This window comes from Oncorhynchus clarkii, chromosome 3 (assembly GCF_045791955.1).
Source record: "Oncorhynchus clarkii lewisi isolate Uvic-CL-2024 chromosome 3, UVic_Ocla_1.0, whole genome shotgun sequence".
In the NCBI taxonomy this organism is placed as follows: Eukaryota; Metazoa; Chordata; class Actinopteri; order Salmoniformes; family Salmonidae; genus Oncorhynchus; species Oncorhynchus clarkii.
Window position 1 is genome coordinate 9,212,015 of NC_092149.1, and position 13,336 is coordinate 9,225,350.

A 13,336-nucleotide genomic window follows, 5' to 3' on the forward strand; every position below is an offset into this window, starting at 1 on the left:
CTTGTTGTATGGGAACCGCTTGCCCTGCGGTAGCAGAGAGAACAGTCTATGACTTGGGTGGCTGGAGTCTTTGACAACTGTTATGGCCTTCCTCTGACACTGCCTTGTATAGAGGTCCAGGATGGCAGGAAGCTGGGCCCCAGTGATGTGCTGGGCCCCAGTGATGTACTGGGCCGTACACACTACCCTCTGTAGCGCCATGTGGTGGGATGCCAAACAGTTGCCATACGAAGTGGTGATGCAGCCAGTCAAGATGCTCTCAATGGTGCAGCTGTAGAACATTTGAGGATCTGAGGGCCCATGCCGAATATTTTTAGCCTCCTGAGGGAGAAGAGCCGTTGTTGTGCCTTCTTCACGACTGTGTTGGTGTGTGTGTGTAATTCCTTAGTAATGTGAACAGCAAGGAACTTGAAGCTATTGACCCGCTCCACTACAGCCCAATAATCAAACATTACTCACACACCAGACTTGCAAAGATCTCATAAATTAAAGTGGCTAAAGCGGCTAAATGAAAGTGAAGTTTGTAATACATAAGAATGTCCAATGTCCTTATGCTTACAGGAAATCCATCTGGATAAAAAAAATATGCACTTCACTGAGAATGCTGTAGAGGGCGCCAAAGGTTAACAAACAACTATAACCGAGAATAACCTTTCAAAATAATGAATTCTCAACTACCAGTGCCTGCAGTCTACAGGCGCCATGGTAATAGTCTGATTACTATTACCATGTTTCTGATTACAGACAGCTCACAGAAAGATTACACTTCAAATGTAATTGTGGAGAAGGTTGCAGAGGTATGGCAGAGCTCTCCTTTGGCTATTTGATAAGAGAAGAACTCACTTGAGGTAATGGTGTCCTGTTGGGTGGATCTCTTGCAGTGCAACTCATTCTTGGAGTTGGAGCTGATTGATGAAAAAGATCACATAAAACATGCTTCATTTTGAGATTTTAAAAAACATTAATTTTTTTAAAAAGACATGAGATTAGTATTTTCCAGTTTGACTTAGTCAAGTTGTTGATCCAACACAATGTTCAGTAAATGATCAGAACAACTGGAGATGAACACTGATCATACCTGAGGAGGAATATGGACTCCCTGGTATCTTTGTCCAGTGCACTCTTTGGTCTAAGCTCTGTCATTTTGTCTACGAGAAGAAGAATAGAACTATGTTCAGACATAGCTCCTACACTGTCATCAACATGTTCAGACATAGCTCCTACACTGTCATCAACATGTTCAGACATAGCTCCTACACTGTCATCAACATGTTCAGACATAGCTCCTACACTGTCATCAACATGTTCAGACATAGCTCCTACACTGTCATCAACATGTTCAGACATAGCTCCTACACTGTCATCAACATGTTCAGACATAGCTCCTACACTGTCATCAACATGTTCAGACATAGCTCCTACACTGTCATCAACATGTTCAGACATAGCTCCTACACTGTCATCAACATGTTCAGACATAGCTCCTACACTGTCATCAACATGTTCAGACATAGCTCCTACACTGTCATCAACATGTTCAGACATAGCTCCTACACTGTCATCAACATGTTCAGACATAGCTCCTACACTGTCATCAACATGTTCAGACATAGCTCCTACACTGTCATCAACATGTTCAGACATAGCTCCTACACTGTCATCAACATGTTCAGACATAGCTCCTACACTGTCATCAACATGTTCAGACATAGCTCCTACACTGTCATCAACATGTTCAGACATAGCTCCTACACTGTCACCAGCATGTTCAGACATAGCTCCTACACTGTCATCAACATGTTCAGACATAGCTCCTACACTGTCATCAACATGTTCAGACATAGCTCCTACACTGTCATCAACATGTTCAGACATAGCTCCTACACTGTCATCAACATGTTCAGACATAGCTCCTACACTGTCATCAACATGTTCAGACATAGCTCCTACACTGTCATCAACATGTTCAGACATAGCTCCTACACTGTCATCAACATGTTCAGACATAGCTCCTACACTGTCATCAACATGTTCAGACATAGATCCTACACTGTCATCAACATGTTCAGACATAGCTCCTACACTGTCATCAACATGTTCAGACATAGCTCCTACACTGTCATCAACATGTTCAGACATAGCTCCTACACTGTCATCAACATGTTCAGACATAGCTCCTACACTGTCATCAACATGTTCAGACATAGCTCCTACACTGTCATCAACATGTTCAGACATAGCTCCTACACTGTCATCAGCATGTTCAGACATAGCTCCTACACTGTCATCAACATGTTCAGACATAGCTCCTACACTGTCATCAGCATGTTCAGACATAGCTCCTACACTGTCATCAACATGTTCAGACATAGCTCCTACACTGTCATCAACATGTCTTCTTACACCTTCCCAGAAAGCATTACCTAATCGGAATGATTTGTTGGGGTGCATGCGGACGGGCTCCTCTGCCCCTGCGGCCCCTCCCTGTACCCCTCTGTATCCCCCTCCTGGTCCCTGGGAGGTCACTGAGACAGGTGTCACTGCTGATGACTGGCTAGAGGCACAGACACCACTCCTCCCCACACTGCAGCCAAACGAAAGGTCAGATATCAGCTAGTGCATATCAACTAGTAAACTAGTAAAACATCACCAGACTACAAACAGCAAGGAAACGCATGACCTTAGACTTATGTAACTACACAGTAATAAGACACCTATAGTAGCAACACTGTAGTTACAAAGAACCTGCTGTGTTATTACATGGTTATAGAGTTTAGAGGTATAGGTTATTACACAAGTGAAACGAACTGTTATCTTATGCTCATATTGCACTTAGTAAATCATATTCAACATCAGCAACACGTTTGTGTCTGTGTGTGTGCTCTGTGAAGTCCTTTGTCTTCCTCCCACTAACGGCTCACAGTACAACCCATCTGATTGGGCAGGTCCAGGCTCCATCCTGAACACACAGGAATGGTTTATGATAACATCAGACCAACATGCATTCTCAAGAAGTTATGTCATGAGAAAAGGCCGGGGAGGAAGATATGCAACTGCACAACAGTGTTTGGCGTTGAAACAGGGGAGACAGAGCTTCTCAAACAGTTTATAAATGACCTGTCTATGTACATTAAACTAACAATTGCAGAACAAAGGTTTAGACTTTAAAGGGATACTTTGGGATTTTGGCAATGAGGCCCTTTATCTACTTCCCCAGAGTCAGATGAACTTGTTGATACCATTTTTATGTACAGTGTCTGCATCCAGTATGAAGAAAGTTAGAGGTAGTTTTGCAAACTAATGCTAACAAGCAGTCTATGGTATCTGTTAGCATGATAGACTTCCAGTCGTTGCGCTAGCGCTAGTTAGCAACTTCCTTCAAAATGCATGCAGAGATAGAAAAATGCTATTCACGAGTTCATTGCCAAAATCCTGAAGTATCCCTTTAAGGGGATCAATAAAAAGCTACAATTCAGCATGTTACAAATCAACTTGGATTTGATTTGAAATTTGATTTGATGTTTAACATGTAATCCATGTCCAAACATGAAATACCCAACATAATGCTTTGTGTTGAGGCCAGGGGACACAATTCGAGGAAATGGTGCATACCACCAGGGACTGTAATGAGGTAACTCCTTTGAGGAAACGAGACTGAGACCAGGCCTGTATTCACCAAGCATCTCAGAATAAGTGTACTGATCTAGGATCAGTTCCCTCCAGTCCATGTAATCTTATTCATTGTGATCTAAAAGGCAAAACAGATCCTAAATCAGCACTCCTACTCCGAGACGCTTTGTGAATAAATTCCCTGATGGTTATATGAAACATAAACATTACCTGGAGCTGAATGAGACATCTTCTTCTTCCTCCTCCTCCTCCTCGCTGGTGTGGACCTCAGAGAACACTCCTCTCCAGAATGGGTGGACCAGTAACTGAGTCCAGTTTATCCTGAGAAGAACAGTTAAAAGCTGAAGTCTAATAAAGCCCTCTCTTTCTGACCAAACTTATGTCGGCCCACTTGTCCTACACAGGTAGCCTAGTGGTTAAGAGTGTTGGGCCGGTCACCGAAAGGTCGCTGCTTCGAATCCCTGAGCTAGCAAGGTGGAAAAATCTGCCAGCAATTAAACCCCAACAACAACTGCTCCTTGGGCACCGATGACGTCGATTAAGGCAGCCCCCCACACCGCTCTGATTTAAAGGGCTTGGGTTAAATGCGAAAAATACATTTCTGTTGAAGGCATTCAGTTGTGTAACTGACTAGGTATCGCCCATTCCAAAGGTCATATGTCAAAGGGATAATATGAATTATCCATCATAGAAACTTCAAACCAAGAATCTGATTTGGTGAAGGGAGTAGGGACGTACCTCTTCTGAGGGTCTTTCTGAAGCAAACCTTTAAGCAGGCTTTGGAACTCTTGTGTAGGCTTGCAGGAAGAAGCCCCTTTAACAACAAAGACAATATGGACTATAATTAAGATGCTCTTGTGACAATAAAAACATATTTTGTTACGCAATAAAAATTGGCATTTTACCCGTTTGCCTTGGAGATGGAGGATCCTGAAGTAATATCAGCTCAATCAACTCAGAAAACGTCTCGGAGAAGAATGGTGGTTTTCCTGACAAATTACCGCAAAACAAGACAGAAGGTCTATTTAGGTATGAAATGAGTACTGTTATTAATGTCAATAAATCAAGTGATTTGATAGCCTGACTGCCTGTCTGTTTGTGCTACTGTGCCAACTACTTGTCACTAATTGCAATGACAATGAGCAAAGGAGTTGGCAAGAGGACAAACAGATCTGGGACACAGCCCAAGTGATTTGATGAGTACCTGAAAACATCTCATAGAATATACAGCCCAGGGCCCACAGATCACTACTGATACTGTGGTCCCCCCCTTTGACCACCTCTGGTGCACAGTATGTTGGAGACCCTGAAGAAAGACAAAGACATCTCCATTATACAACATATTGAAAACCGTGATATGATACAGGCATATGATATATAATATTGTGGCGACCCTGTGTTTATAAGCGTGGATATCGACTCTGCCACTTGAGCATGCTTTTGTGACTTTGGGCCAGAAGGTTGAGGGTTCATCGACCACCGCGGGAAAGCTCACTCTCCCTGCCTGTTTCATTACACTGGGGTCAGAAGTTGGGTCAATGTCCCTGCCTGTTTCATTACACTAGGGTCAGAAGTTGGGTCACTCTCACTCCTGTTTCATTACACTGGGGTCAGAAGTTGGATCACTCTCCCTTCCTGTTTCATTACACTGGGGTCAGAAGTTGGATCACTCTCCCTTCCTGTTTCATTACACTGGGGTCAGAAGTTGGATCCCTCTCCCTGCCTGTTTCATTACACTGGGGTCAGAAGTTGGATCACTCTCCCTTCCTGTTTCATTACACTGGGGTCAGAAGTTGGATCCCTCTCCCTGACTGTTTCATTACACTGGGGTCAGAAGTTGGATCCCTCTCCCTGCCTGTTTCATTACACTGGGGTCAGAAGTTGGATCACTCTCCCTTCCTGTTTCATTACACTGGGGTCAGAAGTTGGATCACTCTCCCTGCCTGTTTCATTACACTGGGGTCAGAAGTTGGATCACTCTCCCTGCCTGTTTCATTACACTAGGGTCAGAAGTTGGATCACTCTCCCTGCCTGTTTCATTACACTGGGGTCAGAAGTTGGATCACTCTCCCTTCCTGTTTCATTACACTGGGGTCAGAAGTTGGATCACTCTCCCTTCGTGTTTCATTACACTGGGGTCAGAAGTTGGATCCCTCTCCATTCCTGTTTCATTACACTGGGGTCAGAAGTTGGATCACTCTCCCTGCCTGTTTCATTACACAAGGGTCAGAAGTTGGATCACTCTCCCTTCCTGTTTCATTACACTGGGGTCAGTAGTTGGATCACTCTCCCTTCCTGTTTCATTACACTGGGGTCAGAAGTTGGATCCCTCTCCCTGCCTGTTTCATTACACTGGGGTCAGAAGTTGGATCACTCTCCCTTCCTGTTTCATTACACTGGGGTCAGAAGTTGGATCACTCTCCCTGCCTGTTTCATTACACTGGGGTCAGTAGTTGGATCACTCTCCCTGCCTGTTTCATTACACTGGGGTCAGTAGTTGGATCACTCTCCCTTCCTGTTTCATTACACTGGGGTCAGAAGTTGGATCCCACTTCTCTTCTGACACCAGTGTAATGAAACAGGCTGAGTTTGTCCTGCGAACAATGTAGCGACCCTGTGTAGCGACAATAGGATATGTGATAGTACATTCTAGTAAACATCCAATAAGTAAGGGATAATCAATGAGGGGCTATGTGTTCTATGGAAAATCAGGAACGACGCGCTAGTGGAGTGGAACTAACTTTCCGCGGAGTTGCATTATTTTCCAGAGAACCCATTGAGTCACGAGTTGATTATCCCTTTTATACCATGGCTATAATTTAACACATTTGCCGGTAGAAATGTGTTAATTTACCGGTAGAAATGTGTTCAACATCTACTGACGTAGCTAGCAAGTTTACTAGATAGCTACAGTAGTTGCCTTGGTAACCAAACAAACAGACTTCCTAGTTTAGCTAACCAAACCATCAGTCCTAGCTTGCTATTATGAAAATCGAATTCAACAATGCCAATAATGTTTTCAATTCGACTTATGCATTCAAAAGCAGCTCAAACATAGAACATGTAAGAATGAACTAAAGCCATTGAATTCTACCGTGGGGATATACCGTGCGTTATAGGGAAATTATGCACGCTCTAGAATGCCCTTCAAGCCAATCAGATACAAGTATTCAACAATGCCATGGTATAACAATATGTACTGTAAGGGTCACCTTGGATTCTGCTCTTGATATTTCTTCTTGATGTGTTTTCTTTGCCATCCCCTCCACCTGTTTCGTCTGCTGTGACTAAAGCAAAAAACTCCTCCAGATTCTCCCCCTCAGCTTTAGACAGGCAGAAGTTAGAGTACTTCAAAGTGCCAGGGCCATCCAACAAGATCTATAGGAGGAAAAAACACAAGGTCATAATCAAATTCCATTGACTTCATGAAATCAAAACTGAGACACAGAATAAATGTTGGCTATAAATAATCAGCATTGCTTAGTTGACAAAAGGAGCTCCTTGGGTGTAAAGTGTTAGGATGGTTTGATCTATAAAATGTATTAAATGTCAGATGAGCCTCGATATAGAGTTGATTGTTTGACCAATTGAAAATTAGAGAGTCGGGACATCTATACTGTACCGCACCTTGGAGGGAGTGAGGTCAGAGAACACGATACCAGCATCATGGATGTATCTCAAGCCTTTGACCAGATCGATGGCAAATTCCCTCACTACATCTTCTGACAGGCACTCATCCTGGGTGATGACTGACTCCAGTGAACCCCCTAAAATTGAGAGAAATTATGAATGATTATTATTATCCTACCATTATACACTATCAAATCACATTCATGCTTTGTGAAACGTAAAGGTAAAAGGTTGACATAAGGTAACGATGGTATTCTTACAGTACCAAATAAGCATCTCACCTGTGCACAGTTCCACTACAAGCCAAAGATGGTTGCTGGTTTCATACCACTCATAGAAGGTTACCACATTCTCATGTTTTATGTCATGAGTTAGCCGTACCTGTGGATACACCATGGGCTCAGTCAGTGTTCAAATCAAATCAAATTGTATTGGTCACATACACGTTTAGCAGATGTTATTGCGGGTGTAGCAAACTGCTTGTAAAATGTTACTCAGTCAAACCAGTTGAAAGGGATGTGTGTACTACTAGGAAGTGATGCTGGATACTTACGTGGTTAGTAATTTCATGTCTTTTTGACTTGTCACTGCAAATAATTGCAACAAAATTGATGCTCCCTTTCCTCCTCCCCTTATAAACCACTGACTTGCGTCCAGTTCCAATTTCCTCATACAGGATGAAGTTCTCCATCTGCACAGAAGATTCTCAAGTTAGGGAGAGTGGTTGGTCACTTTCTGGGGGTGAATAGCACATTTGTATAGGTTGGAACTAGTAAATGGCATTTGCATTAAGCTAGTTAAACTAGGTCGCTAACTGCTAGCTAATTTGCTAGGTAACGCTAACTTGAACTGTTTTACTGACAGAAGCAAGCTGTGCAGACCAACTGTACCATGCAAGTTCTATCATAAAACCGCACATTCCCATAAACAGAGAAACAGGTTAATACATGCAAGAATCCACAAACTAACTGTAACTATATCACGGACTAGTTCAATTGCTTTATAATAAAAATACATATTATTAAAAGCGCTTTTTTTACCTTCAAATCCCTCCTTGAACTCAAACTCAAAGCGCGAAGTTTGTTACCGGATATCACTTTTGGATCATTTCAATCCTACTGTAGGGGGGTAAAAATACATGTTTTTAAGAAAAATGAAGCTAATCATTTTTATTTATCTTTTACATTTGATGGATGTAAAACTAATATTAAACTTTAAAAGTTGTATGAAAAGGATCCATAACAAGCATTTACTTGTGTCTTATTGTATTTCATTATTTTGCTTGAATACCTCTGACTGAGCTATTCCTTGGTTACTAGGATACAAGGAAGGACGCGGCGGTAGTGCACACACAATGCAAGGTTATGCGTCTTCTTGTGTACAGAGACAGACAAAGCACAGAGTTTTCATACTGAAACATCTTTGGACAAATCAGGCCCATATAATGTTGACTGCCTACTCAAACTGTGGACATAGATCTAGCTAGCATTCGCAAATATGGTGATAGTTATTGGATCCATCCCTCCAACCTGGGTTAGACCCGTACCCTAAAATATGATATTATATTTTATATAAATTAGCTATATATTTTATTATTTAAGCACCAACTGTCAGAGCAGCTCACAGATTACTGCACCTGTACATAGCCCACCTACAATTTAGCCCAAACAACTACCTCTTTCCCTACTGTATTTTATTTATTTATTTATTTTGCTCCTTTGCATCCCCATTATTTTTATTTCTACTTTGCACATTCTCCCATTGCAAATCTACCATTCCAGTGTTTTACTTGCTATATTGTATCTACTTTGCCACCATGGCCTTTTTGCCTTTACCTCCCTTATCTCGCCTCATTTGCTCACATCGTATATAGACTTGTTTATACTGTATTATTGACTGTATGTTTGTTTTACTCCATGTGTAACTCTGTGTCGTTGTATGTGTCGAACTGCTTTGCTTTATCTTGACCAGGTCGCAATTGTAAATGAGAACTTGTTCTCAACTTGCCTACCTGGTTAAATAAAGGTGAAATAAATAAATAAATAAAATAAAATAATATTATTATATCCTGTGTAAAATAAATCCCTGGAACCTGATAGATTGTATAGTAGCTAACTCTCCCTTTCTTTCTCTAGTGCTGTCTGTTTGTCTGTCTGCCTGTCCCCACCCACTCTCTGCCCACATCCTGGTTCTCAGAAAACTCCTAACCTGACTTTGATAGCTATTGAGGACTTTGATAGCTATTGATATACATTGACATGGAATCACTGGTCACTTTAATAATGGAACACTATTCATTTTAACAATGTTTACACACTGCTTTACTCATTTCGTATGTATATACTGTATTCAATTCTACTGTATTTTTAGTCAATGCCACTTCAACTTTGCTCATCCTAATATTGATATATTTCTTAATTCCATTCTTTTACTTTTAGATTTGTGTGTATTGTTGTGAATTGTTAGATACTACTGCACTGTTGGAGCTAGGAACACAAGCATTTAGCTTCACCTGCAATAACATCTGCTAAATATGTGTATGTGACCAATAGAATGTGACTTGAATTGATTTTGAAGCCATTAAGTGAAGCTTGTTGTCGGGTAGAGCAAGTAGATAAAGGTCAGATGTTCTTTTGAGTGGTCAAAGGGCCTTTTATTCTCTGGTGTTTTCAGACAACACACATACAGTAGGCATAATCTCTCTCCTTCTCTCTTTCTCTTTCTCTCTCTCTCTCTGTGTGTGTGTGTGTGTGTGTGTGTGTGTGTGTGTGTGTGTGTGTGTGTGTGTGTGTGTGTGTGTGTGTGTGTGTGTGTATGTGTGTGAGAGAGAGAGAGAAAGAGAGAGAGAGAGAGAGAGACAGAGAGCATGCACATGCTTGCGTGTGTGACAGATACAGATCAATGAAATCAAAATATAGTCATGTGCAAACAGTCTATTGTCAGGTGCCACTGCCAACAAGGCTTGACAGAAGCGAATATGCTCCAGGTAGGGCCTACGCTACTCTATGGTTGACCCCTGTGTGTGTGAGAATGTGACTAAAAGTGTGAGTGTGTGTGTTTGTGGGTGACATAAGAAGTTATGATCGATTCTATTCTACTCTTGTCTTCAAGGTCTAGCCTGGTCACATACAGTACTATACAGATGAAATGTAGAAGTGTACTCTAATAGGCCTACCATTTGACAGAATTAGTCTGTAGCTTCCTCCCTTCACACTAGCATCTAACCCATTCATAGATGCTAACTGCTTTAGCGCCTACTGACGATATTATCTTCTGGTCGGGGGAGTTTTGTTAAGATCCCGAGACGCTTGTTAGAATTTATGGAACATATTTTTCATATCGATAATAATAATACGGTTAAATGACTACACACCTTTATAGGATTAGGGTTATTTTATAAAAAAAATATTTAACCTTTATTTAACCAGGTAGGCCATTTGAGAACAATGAAAGCAAAGCAGTGTGACAAGAACAATAACACAGTTACCCATAAACAAATATACAGTCACAAGAGAAAAATCTATGTACAGTGTGTGCAAATGTAGAAGAGTAGAGAGGTAAGGCAATAAATAGGCCATGGAGGCAAAATAATTACAATTTAGCATTAATACTGGAGTGATAGATGTGCAGATGATGATATAGAGATACTGGGGTGCAAAAGAGCAAGAGGATAAGTAACAATATCTGGAAGAGGTATTTGGGTGTGCTATTTACAGATTGGCTGTGTACAGGTACAGGGATTGGTAAGCTGCTCTGACAGCTGATGCTTAAAGTTAGAGAGGGAGATATAAGACTCCAGCTTCAGTGATTTTTGCAATTTGTTCCAGTCATTGGCAGCAGAGAACTGGAAGGAAAGGCAGCCAAAGGAAGTGTTGGCTTTGGGGGTGACCAGTGAAATATACCTGCTGGAGTGCTTGCTATGGGTGGGTGTTGCTATGGTGACAAGTGAGCTGAGATAAGGTGGGGCTTTACCTAGCAAAGACTTATAGATGACCTGGAGCCAATGGGTTTGGTGACGAATATGTAGTGGGTGCCTGCCAACGAGAGCATACAGGTCGCAGTGGTGGGTAGTATATGGGGCTTTGGTGACAAAACTGATGGCACTGTGATAGACTACATCCAATTTGCTGAGTAGAGTGTTGGAGGCTATTTTGTAAATTTCATCGCTGAAGTCAAGGATTGGTAGAATAGTCAGTTTTACAAGGGTATGTTTGGCAGCATGAGGGAAGCAGGCTTTGTTGCGAAATAGGAAGCCGATTCTAGATGTAATTTTGGATTGGAGATGCTTGATGTGAGTCTGGAAGGAGAGTTTACAGTCTAACCAGACACCTAGGTATTTGTAGTTGTCCACATATTCTAGGTCAGAACCGTCCAGAGTAGTGATGCTAGTCGGGCGGGAGGGTGCGTGCAGCAATCGGTTGAAGAGCATGCATTTAGTTTGACTTGCATTTAAGAGCAGTTGGAGGCCACGGAAGGAGAGTTGTATGGCATTGAAGCTCATCTGGAGGTTAGTTAACACAGTGTCCAACGAAGGGCCAGAGGTATACAGAATGGGTAGAGGTGGATCAGAGAATCACCATCACCAGACATCATGTATATATACAGAGAAAAGAGTCGGCTCGAGAATTGAACCCTGTGGCACCCCATAGAGACTGCCAGAGGTCCGGACAACAGGCCCTCCGATTTGACACACTGAACTCTATCTGAAAAGTAGTTGGCGAACCAGTCGAGGCAGTCATTTGAGAAGCCAATGCTATTGAGTCTGCTGATAAGAATGCAGTGATTAACAGAGTCAAAAGCCTTGGCCAGGTAGATGAAGACGGCTGCACAATACTGTCTTTTATCGATGGCGGTTAGGATATTTTTTAGGATCTTGAGCGTGGCTGCGGTGCACCCATGACCAGGTCGGAAACCAGATTGCATATTGGAGAAGGTACGGTGAGATTCGAAATGGTCGGTGATCTTGGCTTTTGAAGATTTTAGAAAATGCAAGGCAGGATGGATATAGGTCTATAACAGTTTGGGTCTAGAATGCTTTCCAATCTTTGGGGATCTCAGACAACACGAAAGAGAGGTTGAATAGGCTAGTAATAGGGGTTGCAACAATTTCGGCAGATCATTTTAGAAAGAGAGGGTCCAGATTGTCTAGCCCAGCTGATTTCTAGAGATCCAGATTTTGCAGCTCTTTCAGAACATCAGCTGTCTGGATTTGGGTGTAGGCGAAGGGGGGCCTTGGGCAAGTTGATGCAGGGGGTGTTGAGATGTTGGCCGGGGTAGGGGTATTCAGGTGGAAAGCATGGCCAGCCGTAGAAAAAGGCTTATTGAAGTGATCGATTACCGTAGATTTATCGGTGGTGACAATGTTTCCAACCTTAGTGCAGTGGGCAGCTGGGAGGAGGTGCTCTTATTCTCCATGGACTTTAGTGTCCCAAACATAGTGTTTCCCACACAACCATATCTCCATGTCGGCCATCTGTGCTAATTAGTTATCTAGCCTAGCGTGTCTTCCTAACAACTGTGTAAATGTAACTGTGGAGAAAGTGTAGTTCGTCAACTGGCACACACAGTTTATGGATCTGTGCAGTAGGCTAAGTGTATCGTTTTTATTTGAAATATAATTTCTCACTGACATGAAAGATAAGGAGCATATGTTTTGAAAACCGTTTTGCATATGATGATTATTGATGCTTCTAAACAATGTCGGAATTGTAGTTCACACACATCCAACAATGTGCGAAGCTAACTGCTGAAAACCCAACAGATATTAAGGGTTTTCAAGAGCTACAGCACCCTCCAGCTGTGAGGAGAGTGATGTCATCATGTTCGATGCGTTCAAGTGGAATGTGCCACCGGTAGCGATCAGCGTGGATTTTGGACACACTCACACCCGGCTTTCTCTTCAACATTTCCAACTTCATGAAATCTACTTGAATCCGATTCTGTGTTATAGTACTGCACAATTATTATTTTTTCGCAATAACTCAGAGGCTTCTCCGAGACAGTGTACGCTAAACGAACCAAGAAAACGACACATAGCATGCTGCGTGCGCTACTTTTCTTTCATCCATAGGCTACA

At 42.1% G+C, this 13,336-nt stretch overlaps 1 protein-coding gene across 1 annotated transcript in view; it reads right to left on the reverse strand.

The window, feature by feature from the left end:
* Positions 1–7,951, reverse strand: part of LOC139387471 (serine/threonine-protein kinase ULK4-like) — a 141,030-nt gene extending 133,079 nt beyond the window's left edge. Inside the window, exons 1-11 of the mRNA XM_071133706.1 lie at positions 7,814–7,951; positions 7,542–7,641; positions 7,258–7,397; positions 6,843–7,008; positions 4,835–4,936; positions 4,536–4,619; positions 4,369–4,444; positions 3,841–3,951; positions 2,424–2,584; positions 1,068–1,148; positions 844–905 (exon numbers count right to left, since the gene is read on the reverse strand). Coding sequence (XP_070989807.1) covers positions 844–905; positions 1,068–1,148; positions 2,424–2,584; positions 3,841–3,951; positions 4,369–4,444; positions 4,536–4,619; positions 4,835–4,936; positions 6,843–7,008; positions 7,258–7,397; positions 7,542–7,641; positions 7,814–7,951 — 1,221 coding nt within the window. The remainder of the gene's footprint in view (positions 1–843; positions 906–1,067; positions 1,149–2,423; positions 2,585–3,840; positions 3,952–4,368; positions 4,445–4,535; positions 4,620–4,834; positions 4,937–6,842; positions 7,009–7,257; positions 7,398–7,541; positions 7,642–7,813) is intronic.
* Positions 7,952–13,336: the final 5,385 nt, after the last annotated feature.